The sequence below is a fragment of the Mastomys coucha genome, unplaced genomic scaffold (assembly GCF_008632895.1).
Source record: "Mastomys coucha isolate ucsf_1 unplaced genomic scaffold, UCSF_Mcou_1 pScaffold19, whole genome shotgun sequence".
Classification (NCBI taxonomy): domain Eukaryota; kingdom Metazoa; phylum Chordata; class Mammalia; order Rodentia; family Muridae; genus Mastomys; species Mastomys coucha.
In genome coordinates this window covers 12,995,292-13,021,429 of record NW_022196901.1, presented here as the reverse complement: position 1 = coordinate 13,021,429, position 26,138 = coordinate 12,995,292, and the positions used below count along the sequence as shown (strand labels likewise).

The 26,138-nt window shown below is 40.1% G+C and overlaps 1 protein-coding gene across 1 annotated transcript in view; it reads left to right on the top strand.

The window, feature by feature from the left end:
* Positions 1 to 26,132, top strand: part of LOC116097497 (guanine nucleotide-binding protein G(i) subunit alpha-1) — a gene marked incomplete at its 3' end in the record, with an annotated part of 75,726 nt that extends 49,594 nt beyond the window's left edge. The window contains exons 4-8 of the mRNA XM_031380050.1: positions 8,834 to 8,991; positions 10,764 to 10,892; positions 19,972 to 20,101; positions 21,577 to 21,730; positions 26,074 to 26,132. Coding sequence (XP_031235910.1) covers positions 8,834 to 8,991; positions 10,764 to 10,892; positions 19,972 to 20,101; positions 21,577 to 21,730; positions 26,074 to 26,132 — 630 coding nt within the window. The remainder of the gene's footprint in view (positions 1 to 8,833; positions 8,992 to 10,763; positions 10,893 to 19,971; positions 20,102 to 21,576; positions 21,731 to 26,073) is intronic.
* Between the last annotated feature and the right edge of the window lie 6 nt (positions 26,133 to 26,138).

The following is a 26,138-nucleotide window of genomic DNA, read 5'->3' as shown; positions in this document are numbered from 1 at the left end:
ACCAAACTCAATAGCATCCTCATTCCCAGTGTTGGGAATCTCCTATAGTGGCTGCAAGAAGAACTGCTTCAGGGCTGTTTAGAGCCTAGGTTTTAAGGATTCAGGAACAGTGCAGGCAGTTTTATGAGAAGCCATTGGATTTTCATGCCTGTCTTGGAAAGAATTCTTTAAAAACCTTTCCTGTAAGAAAAAAGAACATAAATAAACAGCTTGTCCTTAGGAGTAAGTACTATGAATAAGTGTACTGCTTTATTGTTAATCGCTCTTCTGAGGCACTGGAATCAGTATGTACCCATAGATGTACCCAGCAACTGCCCCTTCCTGCCGTCAGCTGCTGTGCCTGATGCCCTCAGCTTTTCCTGTTTACTGCTTCACATGCAGGGTGTGTTCTCCGTCATCTGTTTCCCTTCTGTCTGTCTTTATTTCAGAATTTATTTCAGAATTTAAACCACTGTAAGTCCCTTGCAATTACTCTGCAGGTTATAAAAATGAATTAAGGAGAGCCTTAATTCAAATATGGCGAAGGCAATATTTGAGCTGAGTGTTGTAACCTGAGTAAGAGGTTTCTAGACAAAAATGAAGAAAAGGCACTCTACAGCCAAGGAATGGCATATGCGAAGGCACATTGAAAGTCCCCTTTTCACAAAAAAGCAATTCCTGTATTATGAGGTGAGGAAAATTGATATTTATTTCTGCAAAGGATCACAGTTCGGATTTACAGGTGAAAACAGAATGGATTATCTCTGGTAGCAAGCCTTCATCACTGTCTATTTTCTGAGGGTCACACTGACTTAGATATGACCAGCATTCCAATTTTCAATAGCTTATAAGTGAGGAAGATGATCAGTTTTCACTTTTAGTTTTTCTCTGACATTTATAAAAGTTTGTCTGTATTTCCCTTGTGCATTCCTCTGGGTACTCTCATTTTTGTTATTGTTATGGAAATGGTTTTCTTTGAATATGAGAGATATTCCCTCTTTGTGTGTTGTTTCTTAACAAGACTTTTTTTTTTTTTTCATTAATTCTGACATTTTTGTCTTGGTCTTGATATAAAGACAGTACTTCCAAGCACTGTAATTAGTGTTCTCTTGTTGAGTCAACGTCTCAAGTGTCCCAGAATTACATCGAACTCATTGTATAGCCAAAATGCTTGTGACTTTTGTACTTGTGTGCTCCCATCTGTGTGCGTTCCAGTGCATTTGTGTGTGGGGTTAGAGGGCCGAAGTTAGATCCTCTTTTGACTTCTTCAGTTGCTCTCCACCTTATTGTTGGGGACAGGGTTTCACACTGAATCTGGAGCCCAGTAATTAAGCTTGCTTGGCTAGCCCAGAAGTTCCAGGAGTCCTTTCTCAGTCTTCCCCAGACTGTGAAATGCACATAGAAAGGCCCATTGCCATGCTTGGCCAAGGCCCATTGCCATGCTTGGCCCTTTCTGTGGGTGGGAGGGACCTAAACCAGAACCTCGTGCTTGTGTACAGGCACATAACACCTGACACATCTACTCAAATTTTATCTCTCATTATTTTATATAATACTATGGATTTTTCTAATCTACTTATCCACCTATTAGTGGTATTTGCTATTAAATAGGATCTAAATATATCATAATTTGTGTCTTGCCTATTGCCACTTATTAAGTAACCAGTCCATTTCCAGGAACTTGAAAATATTCCCTTTAACATTCAATTTGTGGGCTTAGAGATAACTTTCCCCCTACTGATGTGCTTTTGTTTTTCCCAGACCAGTGCCTAGATATGTGATTCAGTGTCTCTAATCATGTTTAGTTATATGGAATAAAAAAAAAAAAAATCTACCTCATAGGATTTTTAAAAGATAAAATCAGTAGTGATTGTTTATACTATCCCTTGGCCATGGCAATGCTCAATAAACTTCATTGGTTTTTATTATCCATAATTGTACTGTTATTGTTGATAGAATCACAGTATGTTAGTTCATACTGCTTCACAGTTGAGTTGGTACCTAGTAGGTTTAGATTAACCTGTCTTGTTCTTTTTACCAAATATCAAGACTAATAAGCATTTCTGTTCCAAATGGACTTCAGAATTACTAAACCAACACTAAAAGGCCTGTTCATTTTTGTTGCAATTATGTCCTTTTTATTTAAAAATAATTAAAATATAATTACATCATTTTCCCTTTCCCTATTCTCCTTCTCCCTGGATTTCGGGCCTTGTTTTTAACCATTGTAGTTACATAAACACACAAATGAATAAATATATAAATGCAACATGCTGAGTCATTCAGTGTTGCTTGCATGTCTATGCTTTGGAGTCAGGCATGTTGAGGATGTATGGCCATAGCCTACATTGTCTATTTTAATTGAGGAGAAAACAGATAAAAATTATTTTCAAGGTTGGCGTTATACAATCAAATTTATGGCTACTCTCTCTTTAATGCATTCTCAGAGTGAGAGGTCCTTCCAACTGTGTGGTAGGAAGCAATATGTAGGACTGTTAGCACACAGTAGGCTCTGGTGTCACAGTATGACAGTGTGCTGACCTGCAGGAACTTGCCTGAGCAAGAACAGCCAGAAAGCAGGGTTTTATGGGTTTGTAGTAGTTGGCTTGAAAATTATGATTTCTATATCATTGAGCTGTATTTTTCTAGTAGCATTGGATCTGAAACCATTTGGCAGCACATTCAAACTCAAGACTGATCGTTCACTCTTTGAGATACCTTATACTATGAGGAACCCCCGAAGGTCTACTCACGTACCTTCCTGACCAGCCTCACGTTGCTCCTCGGAGATGGTCATTTTTCTCTTTGAACACTTTGTGGCGGTTTTCATCTACTTGTTAGTCGTTTTATCTCTGTCTGCCTGATTTGCAAGATTGCTGTTGCAGAATATTTAGCAATTCACTCTGGCAGCAATCTGAGTATGTGTTTTCTTCTTACTTGAGGCAGCCAGAGTTAAGGGAACATTCTGATCTGGGATTAGTGAGTCTTAGCTCACTAGTATGAGAATTCTTTTCCTCATAGTCTATTGCTGTCTATGTTTTTATTATCTGTTTGTGGCCTGTGTTTGTTTACCCCCCTAGGGTCTTTTTGTTTTGATTTTCTGTTTGCTGGTTTGTAACTGCATATGCATTAGATTTTCCTAATAGTAGTTTTCTTATATTTCTTATATTTATTATCTTGTACCTTATTTGTGAGTATTTTTTATTATTAAATTTCCCTATGCAATTGTTTTCATTATGTTTAAATTTTGAACATCTTTGGTCAACAAAAGATTTAACAAATATTTATGCTACTTTAAAGTTCTGCAAGGCAATGGAATTCAGTACTTGAACCCTCATTTGTTCTTTAGTGCCTCTGAAATATTCTGCCAGATGAACTTAATACAACATATTTGTACTTTTCTGTTTATTACTTATTATCCATCAATATTTTCAGAATAATCACATCTATTCATACTGATTTATCTTACCATTCTGATCATATAAAGTTTATGTTGGTATTATTATCTTCTTGGCTGGTATTAAATCCAGACTGTTCTACATAGTGTAGTTTTTTAATAGCTGTTAATTTCTGCTATTTCCAAATCTCATTTCTTCAAAATGTCCCTAGGCGTTCTCACCTGCTGTGCCCAATAGAAGAGCATCTGAGGCATTTACAGTAGTATTCCACTTTATGTTAGAGGAGCGAGGTGAGGAGCCAGTTTTATATTGTTTCCATCCTGAGAAGCAGCTATGCACATAGCTCAGTGACACTGAACTTTGAAGTGTAGTGTGTGCCTCCAGCACAGATTACTTCATGGCCTCAGTTCACATTTGATCATCATGTATGTCTGTGTCTCTCTGGACTTTCGATTGCCCACACGAAAAACTTGCATGTCAGTATTTTTATTAATTTAGTACACATTATTATAAACATATATAAAGTTACATTTTTGGTAATGCATTTACCAGTAATTTCTTAATACTATGAAGCTTGTGATTCCTGATAAATTCACTGAAATTTAGTGAAAATTCTTAAAACCACAAATTGAGTTCAAATAGCTTAGGCTTTTTTTTTGTTTTTAGGCTTTACTCTTTTAAATACTATTATGGGGAAAGAAACAGGACTATTCCTTTGCCTCAAATCATTTTTACCTTTCATTATAGAGAAGCAGCTTCTTGTTTGCTTGCTTATTTATTTAGTTATTTATTTATTTACTTATTCTCACTTATTCACTTTACATCCTGCTCATTGCCCCCCTCCTGATCACTCCCTCCCACAGTCCTTCCCCCATTCTCTCTCCCTGTCTCTTCACAGTAGGTGGGGGCCCCTGGGTAGCCCCCTCCACCCTGGCACTTCAAGTCTCTGTAAGGCTAGGAGCTTTCTCTTCAACTGAGGAAAGAGAAGGCAGCCCCGCTAGAAGAACATATCCCATTAACAGGCAACTGCTCTTGCGATAGTCCCTGTTGCAGTTGTTCAGGACCCACATGAAGACCAAGTTGCGCATCTGTTACACATGTGCTGGGAGGCCTAGATCCAGTCTGGGTGTGCTCTTTGGTTGGTGGTTCATTCTCTGAGAGCCCCAAGGATCCAGGGTAGTTGACTCTGTTGCTCTTCCTGTGGCATTCATATTCCGTTAGGGACTGTAATCCTTTCTCTTGTTCTTCCATAAGAGTCCTCAAGCTCCATCCAGTGTTGGGCTGTGGGTCCCTTCATCTATCTGAGTCAGCTGCATGAGTGGAGCCTCTCAGGACACCCATGCTAGACTCCTGTCTGCAATCATAACAGAGTTCCGTTAATAGTGTTAGGGACTGGCGCTTGCCCATGGGATGGGTATTAAGTTGTGCTAAGGATTTGTTGGCTGTTCCCTCAGTCTCTGCTCTGTCCCCAATCTCTGCTTTTCTTGTAGACCAGATAAGTTGTGGATCAAAAGTTTTGTGAGTGGGTTAACTTCTCCATCACACCACCAGGGTTCTTCCCCAGCCTTCAGATGCTGTGAGTCATAACTAAGGACAACACATTGATTCTTGGGCACCTCCCCCATTCCAGGTCTCCATCTCTTCCTGGAGATGCCTCCTACCTCCTCCAAATTTCATGCTTCTTAAAGCAAGCCTACATCATCTAAGGTTGTCATTGAGCCACAGAGTGGCAAACCCACTAAAGTTCTTTATTTGTCAAATAAAGTTCTTGAGAACTTTGTTGCTATATACCTATATAGCACCATATCTATAGGAGTGTGGTAGGTTTAACACAAAAGAAGATGTCATTCTATGTGATTTCCAATATCATTGGCAAATATAAATGATGCAAGCATGGGGCAGTGTCCATTCACATATCAGTCTTGGCAGCAGAAAATTATCCTTACAGCTTCAGTTCAGAGGTGTCACTATTTTTAATCTAGTTTATCATTTTGTTTACTTTGTGTTTTAGAAGAGCCTTTTGACGCTTTCTATGCAAAGGTACTTTCATCTGGAAGTTTTGTCTTCTATGTCCTGATTAGTCAGCTAGCTATTGCTTTAAAAGCCTCCCCTGGGGTTCTCACATTTTAGATTGCTTTGACTATTAAAATGTGTTTGTGCTTTTGAATTGAATCCGGATGCGTTGGGCCCTGAAAATGCACTGTTTCTGCTCCATACTCAACAGGAAGTGAACTCTTTCTTGCCTTTGCAATCTTTAACATTTCAAAAGTCTGGCATCCTGTCTCTTCAGTCTTCACGATCCTGGATAGAGGCTTCTGAGTCGTGTGTGTGTGTGTGTGTGTGTGTGTGTGTGTGTGTGTGTGTGCGCGCGCGCGCGCGTGCGTGCATGCGTGATCTATGTACCACACGGTGCTTACATAGAGGTCTTTGTAGTAGATAGGTTGGGAATTGAAGTTCTAATTTAAGCCAAGCCCTCTAGCCCTTCCTTGATTTAACCCTGTGGCATGCATCCTGTAACCTGCTTCACTAACCATAGTCCATCCTGTCCTGCATGCTCCCTGTCCCTTTTAGCTTTACTGCATGTGTTCCTGTTGACATCTCTAGACACTTTTGAGGAGTTCTGTGTTTTAAACGTTTTGCAGTGTCCTACTGTTTTAAGTTTTGGACAACAGGACTTAATGATTGCTGATTTAATGATTTATATGACGACTGGGTGACTGGCTGTCATACTTGAGACAAGTCGCCTTGGGTTCTTTGAAACACAATGTGAGGAAGAAAGCTTTCTATAATGCTTTCTGCTCAAATTCATTACTTTAGAGCTCACCTGTGGATGCTGAGTCAATGTCCAGCAGTAGTGGGGAGGTAAATATTCCCATTTGTTTTTCCTTTGACTGACTTTACATTCACTCTGTAGCCCAGGCTTACCTAGAACTTGAGATGAGCCTATGTCAGCATCCCAAGTACTAGGATTATAACTGTACACTATCACACCATGTCGAGTTTCCAGTTCATTTCAATTAATTTGCATTTTGTGAGGAAGAGACTTTTTTACAGTTAATTTTACTGTAGAGTTTTGAGGTTTACAATTTGATGTTATATGAGATCCACAGGATCACAATATAGTTATTACAATAATGCAAGTTAACATGTCCATCTTCTCATACATTACATTTTTTGAGATATGAGAGTGGATAAAATAAACTTGATGAACGTAATTCCAATAAAATTCAGCTGTATGATTAGTTTTGGTGTGGGCATTAGCTCCTTGCAATCATTCTGGCCTGTTCTTCGCTTCCTTTCCTTTGAGCTGCACTTCCTGCTTTTCTGGCCACTACTTTTGTCCCAGCTGGGCATTGGTTAGTTTTCTGTCTCTGCAAGTTTGACCATTTCATTGTAATCAGAAGGATATCGTGCTAAGTCAAATAAGGCAGGCATGGAAGGAGAAGGATCACATGGTCTCACTTAACATGTGCAATCTAAGAAGAGGAAGAGACATTTGAATACCTTGGGAAGTGTAGTTTATAAATACAGCGTCCAGAGGTCCTTCTGTGTTTTCTTTGGGGTGCCTTCCTGGAAAGTAGGAAAGAAAAGGATCTGTCTTTTCAGGTAACCCAGACTGCAGGGTCTTCATCTCTCCTGCCAGAAACTTTACTAAAGTTGACTAAAGGTCACATGATGAAGTACACTTTTTAGAAACTACTTAAGAATTGTTCTAAATGAAGTTATGTTTTCCGTGGCTTAGTAAGTAAAAATGGTAGGGTTTTTTCTTCTCTCTCTCTCTCTCTCTCTCTCTCTCTCTCTCTCTCTCTCTCTCTCTCTCTCTCTGTGTGTGTGTGTGTGTGTGTAGGTTATTCTCTAGTAGGTGACCTTATTACCTACTGGAACGAGGAGCCTAACGATGCTGAGTGGCCACAGCCTGTAGTAGACTGCTTTGATAAGGATACGCACGTGTTGCTGGCTTGCATGTATCTCTCTTGTGGTTTACTAAAGAGGGAAACATATGCTTGAATAATGTGTTCCCATGCTGAGAGACTTAATTAGTTTCCATGATGAGTTCCAGCTGAAAAGAAAATGTTTCATGAATTAGCAGCAGGATGAATTCGTATCATCAGCTGGTCTCCTCTGTTGCCATGCCGAGACACTTCTCTGCTGCATACTCTGTCATACTTCCGTCATTCTGTAAGACTAGACTACAGTATATTGTCCCCCCAGGAGCGGCAGGCAATTAGTCCAAGAACGCTCAGCAAACACCCAAATCCGAAGATGATCAAGTTTATTTATAACATGGCTTCCGAGTATGGTGGTGCCCTCCTGTAATCTCAGCACTTGGCACTGAGACAGGAGGATCACAGGTTCAAAGCTAGCCTGAGCTGTGTAGTAAAAACCTTTTTTAAAACTCAAAAGGTATTATTTACATGTATTCTCCAGACATCCTGCCTGTGTACTTTAAATAATTTTTAGGTTACTCTTAAAAAAAATAACCCGATCAGAGTGTGATAGAGTTTATTCAGTTCTGTACGTAGATTAATGATAAGAATAACAAAATGATGTACACTGCTGCACTCAGACTATGCAGATGCCTTCACCCTGAAGAGCGATCGGAGAGCCAGCTGTTGTTTGGAAGGATGCCCCTCGGGAATAATAATGGCTTATTCCCCCACCATACATCTCAAGCTAAAAATAACCTCAGCAAAGTGGGAATTGATGACACCTAGGGTTTGTTTTGTTTGTTTTGTTTTGCTTTAGATTGTTTCTACCTAGGGTCTCCACTCTGCCACCAGGATGGTAATTACTACCCACACTGAGATCTGAGAACTTAAATGTCTGTCTGGTCTTAGTTCAAGATTATGCTAGATTTCACCCCAGATAGTGCAGACCCAGTGTGGATAAGGTGCAGGGGAAGTGGAAGCTCCTTCCACCTGAGCTCGTGTCTCCTGTTTATAAAAGCATGGTTGCGTAAGACGACATGGATCCCGTCAGGCTCTTCTGTCTTACTTTGGCAGCGATGACTGAATGTGGTTGATTACTTGTAGTTCACTAACTTAGCCTTTTGTCACTGAAACAGAGCTGGACTAATGTTTTATACAGTCGTCCTTTGCTTAAAAATTTGTGGGTGTTGTCCCTTACATGCACCGTGGGTATATCTACTTCGAAGCTGCGCTGATTTCCTCCCCTATGTCTCACTTAGCAAACACTTTCTCACTGATCATTAATACATACATACATACATACATACACACAAGTATGCTATAATTGTAATATATTGAGTACATACATGCACACACAAACACACACACACACACACACACACACATTGCATAGACAAACTTTTTAAGTGGTGCTTTAGATCAAAAAAAAGGTTGTGGCAGTTCTATAAAAACCATGGAGGAAGGTGGGTTTTTTTTTTCCTACTTATCTCTTCATCTGTACCATCTCTTGACTTGTGAAACGTGCAGGATGATGCTCGCCAACTCTTCGTGCTTGCTGGGGCCGCAGAAGAAGGCTTTATGACTACAGAGCTCGCTGGTGTCATAAAGAGACTGTGGAAAGACAGTGGCGTGCAAGCCTGCTTCAACAGATCCCGCGAGTACCAGCTGAACGACTCCGCAGCATAGTGAGTAGCCAGAGCTTCAGAACTCAGCTACCATGCAGAACACACTCTAACCAAATCTATCTCCCGGCCACCTGTGCCACTCGCATACAACTCAGGTTTCCTGAGCTGACAGCATTTGAGCTCTTTCTCTGTCTTATTCACATGTTTGTGGTAGCAATGCTGTTATGTTTACAAAAAGCCTTATGCATGTGTCATTTCTATTTGGAAGAGTGCAGAATAGGGCTGTCTCTGTCTCTAGTATACCACCAAGAGTGTCACTGAAACTTCCAAAGTTCCCTGTGCATTCTTCAGAGCACGTATGTAGCTCTGGTACACTGGCCGCATCGTTTTCTGCTGAGTTCTCTGTGCCTTTGGAAGGGTGGTGTAAATGTCTTCACTAGGCTTGAGGCCTCAACTGTCATTTCTTCTCATTGGCCATCCCTGAGGCTCAGCACTCACTTCCGTTCACTGTAAAGAGAAACTTCTCTGATTAAAGCTGACAGTGGCTACTATCTTTGAGTATAAAAACATACATATTTAGAAAGGATCTTGGTTGTAAGGATAATCTCTTGAGTAGTAAGTGGAACCATTATCTGTCAGCCAAAAGCTGATGAAAAGACAGGAAGTAGAAAGTGGGAGTTCTGGTTGAGAGATTGGAACTCTGGGAGATAGTCAGAGGGAGGATTTGCCTCCAGGACTCTGAGGAGGAAGTGGGACGTATGAAACTAACTAGAGGTGACCATCCATGTGGCAGACATGCAGTAGAATAAATGGGTTATTTAAGTTATGAGCTAGTCAGGGAACATGCCTAGATTATAGCCTAGTCATTTTTAAATAAACAATAAGCCTCTGACTTGTTATTTGGGAACTGGGATGCAGGTGGAAAAATCCACAGTTTCAGTTGACGTTATATCAATTTAGCAGCTATCCTTGGGCCTACAACTTCCCAAGGCAAAAGTTTCTAACTGGATTTCTAACTGTGGAGCAGGTCCTAAATCAGAGGGCAGTTGGTTACCCCTGTAATGGTGGTGCCATTACTGAGAGAGAAGACCTTCTTGCCAGGCAGCTTAGGTTTTTTGATTCACAGGGTTCAGAACACCAGTGATAACCCTTTTTCTCCCAGGAGCCTGCTTAGCACTTTCTGGGACTTAATTGCTAGCTATCAGGGAAGAAACTGGTTTAACTTGCTTTTTCTAAGTCTTAAGGTGAAGTGTGTGGTAGCTTTAACAATAGGGTCTTATCCTCTCATTGTGATGTAAGGCCACTGGCAAAAGCCTGCATTGTACTGGGGGATGCTGGGGGATGCTGGGGCCTCCCTGTTCAGTGTTTGTAGAGCTATTGAATTAAAGAACAGGAAGGTGTGGGTTTCCCTGTGTGAAACATGAGGCTAGCAGGAAACAGCATTCACCCAGCCTTTGCTGAGGTTTCTTGCTGCTGCATTCACAATTAAGACCTGTGAAACCTTCAGCAGAAGGGCCAGGGCAGACACAAGCCCCCTGTAAAGTCAGAGTAAGGAAGAATTTTAAGAAACAAGCTCACGGTATTTCTCAATTTAGACAGTTTGAGCCCTTCTCCTTTGACTCACTGTGCCTAAAAAAACAAGGCTTAAGGCATTTAAAGAGGAACTGAAGCTTTCTGAGTAATTATGCCACATGAAAGCTTAAACTGGCTGTCTCTGTGCTTATGAAGGCCCTCTAGAACACTGCATAATTGAGACATGTTGTAGTTTTTGTTTTAAGTTACTTTCTTGGCTCTTGTTCCAATTAACACTAAGTTTTGTTGGTTGTGTGCAGCTATCTGAATGACTTGGACAGAATAGCACAACCAAATTACATCCCAACCCAGCAGGATGTTCTCAGAACCAGAGTGAAAACGACAGGCATTGTGGAAACCCACTTTACCTTCAAAGATCTTCATTTTAAGTGAGTAACTAAAGAATGCATGGTTTATAAGTTTGGTTATAATGTTTTTACTGTTGGGAAAGTCTTTTTCAAAAGAGTAGGTAAAATTTGTGGAAATGCATAAGAACAATATTTTCAGAGGGATAGGTTATTTTTTTATTTAAGACAAAATAACCAAGCAGGGCAGTACTTTAATTACAACTTTAATTCTAGCACTCAGGAGGTAGAGGGAGGAAGGCGGATCTCTGAGTTCAAAGCTAGCCTGGTCTACACAGTGTGTTCCAGGACAACCGGAACTAGAGAGAAACCCTGTATCCAAAACCCAACCAACTACCAACCAACCAAAACTAGACAAATGCCCTTTGCCTGTTAATTTTACAGTTACTGAACTTCTGTAATATATAGGTGTGTGTCTGATGAAGACATTGCTATCTGTCTTTAGGCAAAATAGGGAGCTTTACTTTTAGGATATATGCTTACTTACAAAAATGTGTTTAAAGAAAGTTGCCTTTGAATTTTTGTATGAAAAGTTTCATCGATCAAAGTGATCCTGACAGTCTGGTGCTGGGCAGTGTTTGCATCCGGCATGTCCATTGTGAATGTGCTAGGTGTGCTGAGTTGTGTGGGAATGGAGCCATTAGGAATAGAAGGGGTTGGGTGAGGTTCATTCCAAGTCCTCATTTGGAAAGAGCCGCTTTCAGGGAAGGCAAGAAATCATCACGTAGACATTCATAGAACTGCACTTCTTTTCTAATAAATAATACTTTTTAAAAAATGAATGAGAAAGACAAGGATTGACTCACAGCCAAATCCGAGTTTGAGTTTGCCAAGTTGTCAGGCCCTAAAGCCTCCTGGACAGTTCCTTTCATCAGTTTTTCCTTATAGATCTCCTGCCCCAGCACTTTTTATGGTTACTTTGTATCCCCCGTTTGTTTCTCTGTTCACACTGCTGCACTGGCAGTTTCTCTTTAGCACTGCTGCACATGCCCAGTGGGTTCACCATTCTGCCCCCCCTTTCTCTTCTTTTAGTAATGATGGTGGAATCCAGAAACAGGAGGCTGTGTATCTTATAGAAAGACGTATCTCTAAGGAAAACAATTTGACCACAGAATGTTTTTCTGAAACAAAAATGCATGTGTTTCCATAGAAATCCAAGACCATGGTGCAGTTTCCTGATGTTTAAAAAAATATAAAATTATCACTATTACTCTTCTCTCCTTCATACTATATTTTTATATTTTGAAGCTTTATACGAGAACTCCAGGAAATTGTTTTTCAAAAACCACATGTCTTATGATTCAATTTCACTTGAAATGACACATTCCCTGAGTGTTAGTTTTGTGTCCAGAAGAAAGGATCCTGCTTTTTAAAGCTCTTGCAGGGTCCCTCTATCACACAAACCTGGCAGTAGATTACTCAGACTCATTAAATACCATGTTCCCTAGACCATGTAAATATCAGCTAATTAAGAACTTCAAAGAAAGAATACATGGGTTTGTATCATTTTTCTTGATTCAGCAGGTGGGGGTTTCCTTTTGTTTTTTTTTCTTAAATCCATGTGTGTGTGAATTGGTTGGGGAGCACTGTCACTTCTGGTTTAGGGAGCACTGTGGTTGTATTGGTGTGTACAGTCCTGGCAGGTGCACTCTGCTGCTGCAGGACATTATAGATCCAGTGACTCTGGGTGTGCACACCCCACTTGCAGTATAGAAGTTAGATTACAAAAGAAATCTGTGATATACCTCTTCTCTTATGTGAGTTGTTCTGTATCCATACCCCTGTTTTATTAAGATTTCTGGTTTTTTTTACATTCATTAAGAGACCATATCATTGCTTAACCTACTCATGACACGTGTTCCTTTCCACGTTACCTTTAGTGCCTTGTGAGTGGTTTGTAGAAATTTAAACTCCATGTAGATGAAAATATATTCTATTATCTTTTCTTCTTTGCCATCACCACAGTATCTGAAACACTGAAGAGCAAACAGGAAAGAAAGGCAAACCACCAGCCACTGCTAGCTCACCTTCAGAGCCACTTGTCTTCATCAGCATGAAATGGCCCAACTTGTGCTGTTGCCAACATTATTTTTCTTTGTTTGCTTTGCTTGTAAAATACTTGTTTCAAAATAGTCATTTGAAAGAAAGCTTTACGAATCATGGGTTAGACTGCTGCAGCTAGCTGTGATCCTCTGAAGTGATAAGGGAAACAGATCTTCTAAAAGCAACTTAACTAAAGAGACTCACAGAGCCTTGTTAAAAAGCAAAACAAGCCACATCGGCATCAGCTTACTTCCTAAAGATGGCTCAGCTCTCCAGCTAAGAGCATAGTTACACACCTGCAGCTCTATCTCAGCCTGCTTCCCGGTGTGTGCCCATGTGAGTATGTGTGTTTTAAGCGCATCACACCATCTAAAGTCATTGTCACTGAGTTATCAGTGATTCCCCCGTACTTCAGCTTTCCAAAGAACATCAATCAGTTAATTCTAATTCTCCACGATCTCTTTTCCCTCAAAGAAGCAACTGCTTCCCTGTAAATTTAACGTTCATTTGTCAGATGTAATTGTTATCACAGCTGCTTACTGGAGAAAAGCCTTTCTAGTTCTTTCTGAACTCTGTTCAACTCAGCTATTCTGGCTCAAACTCCTCTCTAAGATGACTGATTCAATTTGGCTTCCCTCAGCTTCTCACTGAATTGCTCTGCTTGGCCACACACTAACTCCGACAATTTGTTCTAATCATCTGGCTCCTCCTTGTTCTTTGGCTTCAACTGCCTCTGCTGACCTGTACTGAACTCATGAATGAAATCAACTCCACTGCACTGCATTCACTCAACTAAACTGCTCCAAACTCAGCTACACTCAGCTGACTCAACTTCCAAGTGAATCTCCCTATACCACTCTTAAATAACTGGAAGAATCCTATCTCTGACTCATTCTGTCAAATCTTTCTCTGATTTGTCACTTTGCCAGACAATTAGATATCATTGTTTGGGATTAAAGTGTGTACTAAAGCCCTGTATGTGTTTCAGCCAGACCATACTCTAATCCAGGGCATGTCTGCATTCCAGCTGGATCACAGAGACCTAAAAGGTCTTTGGATGTGATCCCTTGCCAGAGCAGCCATGTTGCTGGATAAAAATGCCTCTCTATTTCCCTGATGTCCTCAATGAAGATATAGACTGCTTATCTGCAGTACTGATTTTTTATAGTAGGTGTGGTTTTGTGTTTACTCTTAGGATTCTTACTTGTATTCCTTCTTTTTGTACCTCATGGTGGGTATATTTTTCCTTCTTATGGAGTCACTTTGCCATGTAGCCTGCTTGTAATCAAGTAATTAATATGTAGTATCTGGTCTAGAAACATCCATTTGTTGCTCTATTTGTCTTAAAACTATGTGATGATATTTAATTCTAATGATTTTATTATTTGAAGACTTAAAATCTATTTGCCTAACTCTAAGATATCTTAGAGTCTGATTTTTTAAAGCCTTGTTTACTGAGGGTTTTTTTTGTTTGTTTGATTGATTAATTGATTGTTTTTTGTTTTGTTTTGCTGTTTTTTTAAGACAAGGTCTCATGTAGTCATGGGTCCAGAACTCACTGTGTAGACCAGGCTAGCCTGAAATCTATAGATGCACCTGCCTGAGCCTTTTTTAGTTATGGGTTTAAAGTGTATGCTACCACACCCAGGTGTTTACCTAATTTTAGTGGCCATGGACCAAAGAAAACCTAAATTGTTGTGTTTTGGTAAGGAAATGGCTGACTGTTAGCCTAGTACTCTAAGGAAGAACTGGAGAGCATTTCAGTTAGAACAGAAAGGATTTGGACGTAGATTTCCCCCATTAAGTAGCTGTGTAGACTTCATTAAGTTGCTTAACTATTCAAATGTTGCCCTTGATCAGAAGTTTAGTAATAAAGTGAATCCTTTTTCCCTTCCTTTTAAAAATTGTATCAAGGTAGAACTCCATTAGTGTGACAGGAAACAAGGGCAAGAGTTGGTGTATTATTTGGTCTTAAGACAGTTTAGCCATATAAAATCATCTTAGATTTGGTTTGGTTCATTGTACTCTCTCAGAATATATCTTCCTTCCTTTCTTTCTCTCTCTCTCTTTCTCTCTCTCTGTTTCTTCCTTCCTTCCTTTCTTCCTCCCTTTCTTCCTCCCTTCCTTCCTTTCTTTCTTTCTTTCTTTCTTTCTTTCTTTCTTTCTTTCTTTCTTTCTTTCTTTCTTCCTTTCTTTCTTTCAGTTGTGATTTTGACATCAAATATCTGCTGAAGTCTGTTGTCACCATGTCCTTTCCAGGAAACATTTCTTACTCCTTGAGTGAGTTCCTTGAGTGAGATCCTGTATCACAGTATGCATCTGGTTTCAATTTTAATTTGATGACGTAGAGATATTTAGTCTAAAATTTTAGGTAGAGGTTCTTCTGATTATGAGTTTGCTAAATCACGATTGCTTGTATGTGTTTCTAGCTTTGCTATTTCTGTGTTAAATGGGCCCCAAATGGATGAGAGCAGATATGTACTTAGTGTAAATATACGGAGAAGCCTTTATTGTGCTGATCAATTACTAGAGCTCTGTGTGCTTCAGGTTGTGATGTTTTTCATCTAATTTTTAATTGCTAAGTGAAATATATTTCACATTTTTGTATGAATGAATTAACAAATAAAAAATGAGCTGTGAGGGGATTTATTACAATTTCAGGATCTATCTGTATGAATAGCCCTTTATGGTCAGGGTCTTTGTCTAATAACAAAAGAGTGAGCAGCTCTAGTTAACAATTTCCAGTTAAAGATTTTGTTATAAAATTAGCATAGTTTAAGAAAAGCTTCCATTCCTTTTTGATAATATAAATGTTTAATAGATTTCGGGACACAGCATTTTTTTAGCGAGCTTGGTATCCATATACAGTTAGCTAATTTTGCACTATTAGGGCTAGGTCACATTGGTACTAGAAAACTTCAAAGGGTAAGTTACTATATTTCAGGAAAGCCAACATTCCCTTCGACTTTCAAAAATACCTAAGAAATTCAGATTGATTCTCTAGTTGATACAATTTACAAAATTTTTATATGAAGGAGAACAGTTTATGTGATGAATTTTGTTCTTTAAATGGAGACTCAGATTTTGACAAACAATATATTAAAGAATTACAAGGTTTCTGAGTAAATAATTATAACATTTCTGAATACTCTGTGATTTATATGCCTTATGGAACATGAAAACAGTAGTAAAAACTAGTTATTTTGGTTATTAGCTTCATTTAGCTCTTTAAATACTTACTAACTTTAAACACAATCTGGTCTTAACTGTTGATGCTCATTAGCTTGTAGGTTCTTTTTCAAGTGATAGTCCCAGACCAGTGACTTTAGCATCTCTTAGTTGTTTCTGATTTAGAGAGCTTGAGAACCACTGGCCTACATATTCCAGTTTATGACCAATCTGTGAAGGATCATCATTCATTTATAGTTCATAAGTTAAATATGGTAGGAGGTTTCTTCTATACACAAAGTCCCCAACTGTCACATAGAATGAAATCTCTTTGGGTTCAACATTTACCTAATCTAGAAGGCAGTTCCAAATCTTAAACATAATGAAATTAGTCTCTTTCTTTTTTTTCTAATTTTATTTCTTTACTTATTCACTTTACATCCAAGTTACTGCCCCTCTCCTGGTCACCCCTCCCACAATCCTTCCTCATCTCCTCCTCCCCTTCTCTTTTGATTGAATGGAGCCCCCTGGGTATCCCCCCCTGACCTTGTAGTTCAAGTCTCTGCAAGGCTAGGAGCTTCCTCTCCCATTTAGACCAGTCAAGGCATCCCAGCTTGTAGAACATATCCCACAGACAGGCAGCATCATTTGGGATAGTCCCCATTCTAGTTGTTCAGGACCCACATGAAGGCCACACGCTGCATATCTGTTACATATGAGTGGGGAAGCCTAGGTCCAGCCTGTGTATGTTCATTGGTGGGTTGTTCAGACTCTGAGAGCCCTAAAGGTCTAGGATCTTTGACTCTGTTGGTCTTCCTGTGGAGTTCTCATCTGCTTCAGAGCCACAATCCTTCATCTTAATTCTTCCATAAGACTCCCCAAGCTCCATCCACTGTTTGGCTGTGGGTGTCTGTATCTGTCTGTGTCAGCTGCTAGGTGGAGCCTCTCAGAGCGCAACATGCTCCTGTCTGCAAGCGTCACAGAGTATCATTAATAGTGTTAGGGATTGGTACTTGCTCATGGAAAATGTCTAAAGTTGGGCCTATTCCCTGCATTTTTTACAGACAAGATAAATTGTTGGTTGAAAGTTATACGGGTGGGTTGGTGTCTCTATAGCTCCACTGAAGTTCCTGCCTGTCTACAGGAGGTGGCCTCTTTAAGTTTCATATCCCCAGTGCTGTGAGCCACAACTAAGGTCACCTCCATTGGTTCTTGGGCACCTCCCTTATCCCAGGTATTATTTCTTGAAAGTGTTGAAAAGTACTTAGTAGGAATAGTTTACTCATTTAGTAGGATATATTTAGGAGATTCTTTATGTATCACATGTTGGGGACATAAACAAGAGAGACAAGAGTCTTTGCTTTTAAATTCTTCAAGTGGAAAGACATTTAAAAGGCAGATATTTAATTTTTAGATGGTAATTCCTATGACAAAAAATTTAACTTACAGGTAAAATATACTCATTGCCCAAGAATGTTTTCTCTTCCTAGGGCTTTGGTATTAAATTGAAAATAACTGGGTTCAGGAACAAGTAGAAATTGACCATGTTTCTGTTCTAGAGAGAAGAACTGAAATCAGTATGGTGGAAGGCCACACTCCCTCTGAGGGCTCTGGGGAAGAAAGTGCCTGACCCATTTTTAATGTCTGATAGATGCTGGCAATTTACAGCATACCTTGGCTCACACCTATTCTACCTCTGCTGCCACATGTTCTTCTTTCTTGTATAGGGAAAGGGACTTGGGACTCCCTTTTGGCTTCAAATTCATACCTTGGTTTACTTCTCTGCTGTTGTGTTCCTATAAGCAGATGGGTTCATTACTGAGACTGAGGTAGACAAGTAGCTCAACTACGTCCACCAGTTACAGCATCACTTTCCCTGCAGAGTACATTTTCCATTTGCTTTGAGAACTTCATTACAAGTGTATCTCACCAGCTTCCTATTCATGTTCTATTCCTCACAGCATCTGCATACTCTAAGACTGAAGAAAACTGCAGGGTTTTCACTTTTGCCGAAATTTGAAATAGAATGAGCCTTGTTGTCTGTACCTCAAGATAATCTAGTTGTTTCTTTGTCTGTGAAGTACTTCAGGACACCTCAAGATCCACTCATTATTCAGTTACTGAAGCTCCCTTTGTTGACTCTGCCTTCTGTGCTACTCTGTAGTCTTCAGCGAACATGGATCACTAGACTGTTTGCTGTCACTCGAACACATGGCTGCAGAGGCTGGCAGACGTGAGTCTGTACAGGAGGCTGTCAGGCTTAACTAAAACCTGAGCTGCAGTCCTAAGCATACTTTGCTGTTTTGTCTGAGAAATCCCAGTTTTGGTCCTGTTCGTTGTAGATTGGAGGGAGCCTGTCAACAGCACTCAGGACACATCTGAGTCATGTCAAATCAGCCCGCTGTAGGCATCAAGTACATCGTAACACAGAAGCACTAAGAAGCAATTAGATAACTTAGTTGGCAAACCAGCACAGAGAAGGTGGAGAATGGGAAGGACTGGGCTGTTGAGGAGAGTGGAGAAGAGGTGCATGCTGGGTGACAGAGCTTTCTTAAGGTTATACTAAAACTGTTTATAAATTGTATTCCTAGGCAGTTTAAGAAATGTTGATCTAATTAAATCGGTTTTCTCTTTGTTCTTGTTTGATCTCTCTTATGGCAGGCCATATCTTAAGCACTCTGCTTTCTGTTCTCTTTCCAGCCAATGCACTCTGATTTATACTGTGCTAGGATCATTTCATTATAGCATACTTTAGTGAACAGCTTCCAGCTCAACCATAATGACAAAAGTAACAGTCTTAGTGGACAAATTCAGATTTGGTTTGTAGGCCACTACTGCTCTGTGGGGAATTAAATAGGAATGGTTTTAATTAGTGCACCATCAAGATAAATGGGGCCTTTAAAAATGTGCCAGTTTACAGAGTGCCTCCATTATATAAGTGGTTATTTCTAGGCTGTATAATGTAGTCTATGCAAATTTAAACTTTTGCTTAACTTTATAAACTCTTGCCAGGAACAAGAAGAAAAGGTCATTGGCATTATGTTGTTTGATTGTGTCAGAACCTTGTACATTCACCTCTAATTCTCCATAATTGTACCTTATATAAAAATTGAGGAATTTATTCTAAATTTCAAGACCCGCCCCTCCATTTTCTTCTGTAATCCATACAAACTTTTTGGCCCCTTTCTAAATTACTTTGTTTCAGAACCATTTTCTTACCTGGAATTGCTTTTTCTTTCCACAAACATCTTGCTTTCTGTTTTAACAGAACGCATTTCTTAGTTAGAATAGGGGAGCCCTGTTTTCTGGCTCTAATGCCCAGGACTGGCATCTTGAGTGTACTCCTTTGATCTCTGGCTTCCTCCATTGCTTTGTGGGACTGTCAGTGTTGACAACAGTGTGATGCATTCATCTTCAGCTGCTTTGATGTCCCCAAGTGCTTTCATATGTTTGTTAATGGATGTCTGTGCTTTTAAAAAGTTAAATTTTCATTTATTATTATCATTTGTTTATATGTGTGTGGGGGTAGGACATCACACATACACATGTGCTACCAAGTGGGTGTGGAGAGGACCCAGGCATTGAACTCAGGCTTCTAGGCATGCTCTGGGCCACCTCAAGAACTCATGTGTTGTGTGCTGAGAGTATTTTTGATTTTGCTTTAAAGTTACTCTTGCTGTAATCAAATGCTTAATAAAAATGACTTATAAACATTTTCCCCTTTGAGAAAATGAATTGGTAACATTGTTTTCCTCCTACTACGTGCGTTTTCTCCTTTCTTCCCATCCCACAGTCCCCAAGCTATGTGGAACATTTTTTTTTGTTGGCATTACAGAACTCGGAGCTTTTGAACATTTAATGTGGTGTCAAGTCATAAATTTTCCTCTTACAGAATGTTTGACGTGGGAGGTCAGAGGTCAGAGCGGAAGAAGTGGATTCACTGCTTTGAAGGCGTAACGGCCATCATCTTCTGTGTGGCCCTGAGTGACTATGACCTGGTTCTTGCTGAAGATGAAGAAATGGCAAGTAGAAGCAGTTGTAGGGTGTGCAGCGTGAAATGCCAAGAGCTGCAGATGGTGCCAAGCCCTTAGCTGGGAAGCCTTGGGAGGTCCTTGCTCATGAGCGAAGTGTTTGAAAGTTTAGGTTCTGTGCTTCAGCCTCTGCGCAGCGGCCCAGAAGGCGCATGCTTAGAAGGCTTCTCCACCCCGACACCTGGCAGTTTCCTGCTTCTGCTCCAAGGCTCATGTCTCCCTAGGAGTGACTCTGACCGTCTCTACTCTTCCTTATTGGCTATACCTCTCTAGTTATAGAAAAACAATTTTCAAATAACATCCAATTAATATACCATTACTCTGGGGAAATATTTTTTTAATTGCACTGAAAACTCTGGCACTTATAAACATAGGAAAATTTCGGGCAGGTTTCAGGTTTTTCTAAATCAAGTTCAGTCGTCAGTCAGGTGGGAAATTGGAGCATAACATACACATATCTTTCATTTCCGCACTCTAAAACGTGTTGGTGTCCCCTTTGAAAACAGAGCCTGAATGGGTAGAAAACAAGAACTAGAAGTCATCTTCTCTAATATCCACGGTGTTGAACTAATTGAATTTCAGCTCTCTCCATTTAACACATTTCTCTCAGAGCTTCCACCTACCTCCTAAGCAAAGCTTAGGTGATCTGTGCAACGGTGATATTTCCTCCATGTGTTCATATGTGGACATCCCTTGACTGTGACATCCTATAGCTCCCAGGCATTAGTCAGAACACAGCGGGCACTGAGCCAGGGATGTCTGAATGACATTGAAACAAGGTGCCCACTTAACAAACATCTATCTTGTTGTTGTCCAGAAATGACAAAAAAAAATGTATTATTCTGGAATTATTATTAGCTCTAGAACAGAGATTTGACTAGATAGAAGCCTCAACCACTGGACCTGGCCAACTATCACCTGATAAGTCTAATTAGAAGGTAACTGGCCAGGAAGAAGTAGGGAGGAAATCATTACAGCCTTACTGGGAGAACAAGGTATCTGCACTGTAGGCTGTTGTTGGATACTAAGAAGAGCAAAAGAAAAAGCAGGAAGTACTCGGTATGCTTTGTTCCAGTGTCTGGGTCAAACTGTGGTCTGGTTGATCACTGTCACAAGCCTGGTTGTGCAGGGTCTCCTGCTGACATCTAGTAAATTTTTGCTGCTCCAGGGAGAGGGAAGGGATTTGTTTTTCCTCAGGAGGTAATTGCTTTCACCAGGGGCCAGCCTCCCTTCCAGCACAGGGAGTAAACCTTTAGGCTTTGTCTGCCTCAGTTTGAAATAAGCCAAAGTGACTCAGACAGAGCAAGTTAGAGACAAGATTGGAGTTGAGCCACCCACTGGGACATCCTTCAGAGCGTTACAAGCTTTTCAGCTGAAAGGATCTGGCAGTCGCCACATTTGTTCTTTTTAAAACAGATCCTCAGAAACCGCCCTGTTCACGAAAATGATTTTATTTTCTATTACAGAACCGTATGCATGAAAGCATGAAGCTGTTTGATAGCATATGTAACAACAAGTGGTTCACAGATACGTCCATCATCCTTTTCCTAAACAAGAAGGACCTCTTTGAAGAAAAAATCAAAAAGAGTCCCCTCACGATATGCTACCCAGAATATGCAGGTATTTCACTCTCGTAGAGTAACTTAAGGCAAGATTTTCAGGTGTTGGTTTAAATTTATTGACATGCTAATTCTTTCACTGGAGGGTGTCATATTTTTCAAACTGCATTTGAGCACAAATAGTTCCTTAAGGTGTGGATAAGTTTTCTGAAAAATCCCTTGTTTGCTTTGTGGAAAGGCTTGTAGGTAACTTCCAGAGATGTCTCCATGTTTCTATAAATTTAAAGATTAGCTTGTTCATAAAATAACCGGATGACAGATTGGATAACAAGATAGATAAGATCTGTCTCTGCTCACTCTCTTCCCTCAAACACATGCTTGGTAATAAGTACATGATGAACAATAGCAGTCACCCTGCTTCTAAGAGGGACCATGAATATTACTGTAAGGAGACAAGTGAAGAGGAGCCAGTGAGATAGCCACTTCCTCCACGGTGTCAGGGTAACTTTGATAGGAAATCCAGGCCTTGGACTCTCATAGACAATGGACTACTGTGAGTAAAGGCATAGCTTTTACAAAATTAGGTCTGTGATCTCGAATAAAGCAGATACTTTCTCTACATTCCAGTACCTCATCTGTAAAATTAGGAACTGGGTTAAAACCTTGGTTTTAACTTGGTTTAGTTCCTTGGAGCACATCCTAAGCTGATATTGAAAGCAAGTTTGGTGTTCATACCTATGAGCCCCAGTCTTGGGGGATGAATAGGAACTTCAGCACTTTAAAGCCATCCTGGTCTACATAGTAAGTCTAAAGACAGATCAGGGTATATGAGAACCTGTTTCCAGAACAAAAAGTGAATACCAGGACCAGAGCTATCTACTGCCACACACCCTTGCAGTCCTCATATACAAGTAAATTGGTTTTCGTGTGTATGTGTGTGTGTGTGTGTGTGTGTGTGTGTGTGTGTGTATGTATGTGTGTGTACATACATCCTGTCTCTTTAAAATATAAGACTTACACTGGTTTGTATGAACTCTAAATCTAAAATCTAAATACTCTTAACCTTTACTTCAGTCTGTTTGTAAAAGCTGTTTGTTGGTGGATACTGTGTGAATGCTGCTTCTGAGCAGATGTGGAACAGCACATTGGTGTTGGTTCTTGGATACCCCTGCTCAGATATAGTCCATCTTGAGACCCCAGTGCACCACACATCTGCACCTAGACCTGTACCAAGCAGGCTGTGGTTAATTAGGGTCTCACTGGAAACAGAAAGGTCTTGTTCCTTGGTAAACACAAGACTATTACATAATCACCTCATATCCCAAGTGCTAAGATTTTAATTTCAAATCTGCACTACTTGCTCTAAGAATTGGTTCAGTTGCTTCTTGCATCACCATGAGTTCTTGGTTCTTGCGATTGTGACCTTTTATGGATGAATGCTGTGCAGTCCCCCACCTGCTTGGGTGTGTCCTGCCTCTGTCTGCTGATTTGCAAAGCACCTCTTCTTTCATTGTAAGCTGCCATTTCACTAGGGTCCATCTCCATTCCTTTCATGGTCATATTTGCTGTGTTGAATTGTGTTGTCAGTCCCTGAACATCCCTCTGCAGCCCCTTGCCTCTATTTTCAATTGATTCTTGAACATGGTTTTTAGCACTGAAGCATAAATAAAACTAATCTTTCCTCCTTTGACTGTCTCATAAAGTTTCCAGTTTTGGAGTTGCCTTCACCCAATCATATATTCATTCAAGAAAATTCACATGGTAGACAATACTTATTCCTCCAGGATACATGTGCACATACTGAAACACACATATGCCATATACAGACACACACACACACACACACACACACACACACACACACTTTGTTCTTGTTCACACTGAAAATCAAATCAAATAATGTGTTCAGCAGTTTATTCATGGATTTGGTAGTCCCTGGGGTGCAGTAATTTAGCTACCCAGAATGAGCTCTGTACCCAGTTTAAATTACTTCACCCAAACACCTTTGAAATTAATTTAGGAGTTATATTGTAGTTGCTTTTTTAACCCAGCAAGACACTGTTCATTGCATACAAATTTTAGAGCACCAAATGATTTGGTTTCTAAAAGCTTATTATTGCATAAAACAATTAAAGTAAAAACTTGCTCAGAGACAGTGGTTGTCATTCATGCTGTCCTGGCACACTAAACACAACTTCTCTTTGGGCTTTGTCATGTGGAATTTGCCATGCATTGCATGGTATTTTTATGCATAGTGCACTAATAGTGGATGGGGTTGGCAGGATAGAGTCTTTACATTCTATTTCAGGATGTGTAACGGTGAAAAAGAATTGAGATCCATCAAAACACATAACAAAACCGAAGTAGTGTTTGTATTATCTGTAGGAGCTTTTTTGTTTGTTTGTTCATTTGCTTGTTTTAAGCGGTACAGAACCCATGTGGATTTGGTTAGTTAAGGCATGTTCTGTAACAGCATTTTGATTAGATGTGGAAAGAGTGAACACACTGGATGGTAGTGGACAGCAGAGAAATAGTGCTGTAGAACACAGCCGTGCTTTGTATACTGAGTTGTCATGGTAAACACTGAGACCAGTTGTGGAACAGGACACCTCCAAGCAGAAGCCGACAGCACAAAGAATCCTGAAAGGCACACAAGTAATTGGAGTTATTATAAAAGAGGGATTTAATAGATTTTGTTCTGTTATATGCCTTATCATATTTTCTAACAGTATCAAGTGGTCAGATACACAGTTAGCTCTAGTATGAGACATGTTTAGAAAACCACAAACAATCAAATACTGAGTTGTGGGGACCAGTTCCAATTCATACATCTATGAATTAGCTTCTACATCTAAGGCTCAGGGAATAACGTGAAAGAGGAGGCAGAACGACTGTAAGAGCCAGATTAGAGTTCGGTGTGAGATTGTATCTCCTAGTAATGTCAGAAGCTACATACACGGAATCTCACATGACTGTGTAGGCATGAGCTAAATAAGGACAACACCAGTAGACATCCCAGAGTGGATGGGAGAAAATCCAAGAGGCCTCAAACCTACACAAAGAACTACAGACAGACAGGGATATGAGAGCAGAGGCTTCTCAGGGAAGAATGCACCAATGGGCTATCCAGTGTCAGGGTCAGCCCTGAGAATACACACATGAATAAGCTTAAACAGACTGTGCAGCTTCTGTTTATGTACCTATATATACATGGAGCGGCAGTCAATGAAAAGGGCTGTGAATTTGAAAGAGAGCAAGGAAGTATATTTGATAGGTGTTCCAAGGGAAGGAAATGAAAAATGAAGTGATTCTGTTATAATCTCAAAAAATAAAAAAAGTAGTTTATAAAAAGAAAAGGGAGGGAAAATAACACAGAGACAGTACAAAGTGGGTATGTACTGCCTGAGTGCAGAAACTGAACTTTCCTCCCACCCTAGAAGCTCTTCTACCCCCTTTTAGTCTCAATTAATTCATCCCCTCCCCTTATCCCCCAGAAAAATGATCATTAGAGGGGCTCATTTCCTTTTGATTGTTTGGCAAGCAGCAGCTGGGTCACATATGGTGCCTACATGTTTATGTTTGGCTCCTTGGGTCCAGCAGAAGATTCACAGTTCTTATTTCTGAATGGCAACTAATGATTTGATTCTCCCGGATTTCACATGTCAGTGACAGCGCATGAACTTTTAGGATATTTCCCAATGTAGAAGGCCATGCTCTGCTAGCCTCTGTGACCCTTCTTTGACCATAGCACAATTCCCAAGCCTGCACCTAAGCACTGGGTCTCTAGGACAGACTGTGCCCCTACTTATCCTCAGGCTCTGCCAACCCATTTCTGAGTTGTTCTTACTCAGAGCCTGTCTCTAGCCCTCAGCTGAAAGCAGAATCCCTCCTCCCCCCATGTTTCTTTTTTGGTAACCTTACAATCCTTAACCATATTCTAGATATGAACAAATAAATGATTGTGAAAGGATAATTAATGAGTGAATCTGGAGGGGGAGAGGGAAGCATTTGGTAGGCATTAGTGATTTGCCCTTGTGTTAGCACAGTAACAGTGGGCCAACCTTAGGGTTAAGTGGCTTGGATTCTCCAGCTTAGGGATATAGAAGAGAGAGTGTGGTAGATAAGAAAGAAGTCCGACTCTTCAAGATTTTAACAAAAACAGAGCAAACATAGACTGCCATGTGACAGAGTCTCTATGTTTAAAAATGGCTTGTAAAGATTAGTTTATGTATGGTGTTTTTCATTTGGAAAGAAAAAGTTCATTTTGCTCTAGAAGGAAGAGGATGGTTATGGAGTCCTTCTATTTTATATGCAGAAAATGACTATATGCGTTTTAAATTGTCTTTTACTTAGCCCTAGACAAGTTTAAGTTCTTGCATACTTTTTTCCATTGTCTTATCTCAGGCTCAAACACATATGAAGAGGCGGCCGCATATATTCAGTGTCAGTTTGAAGACCTCAATAAAAGG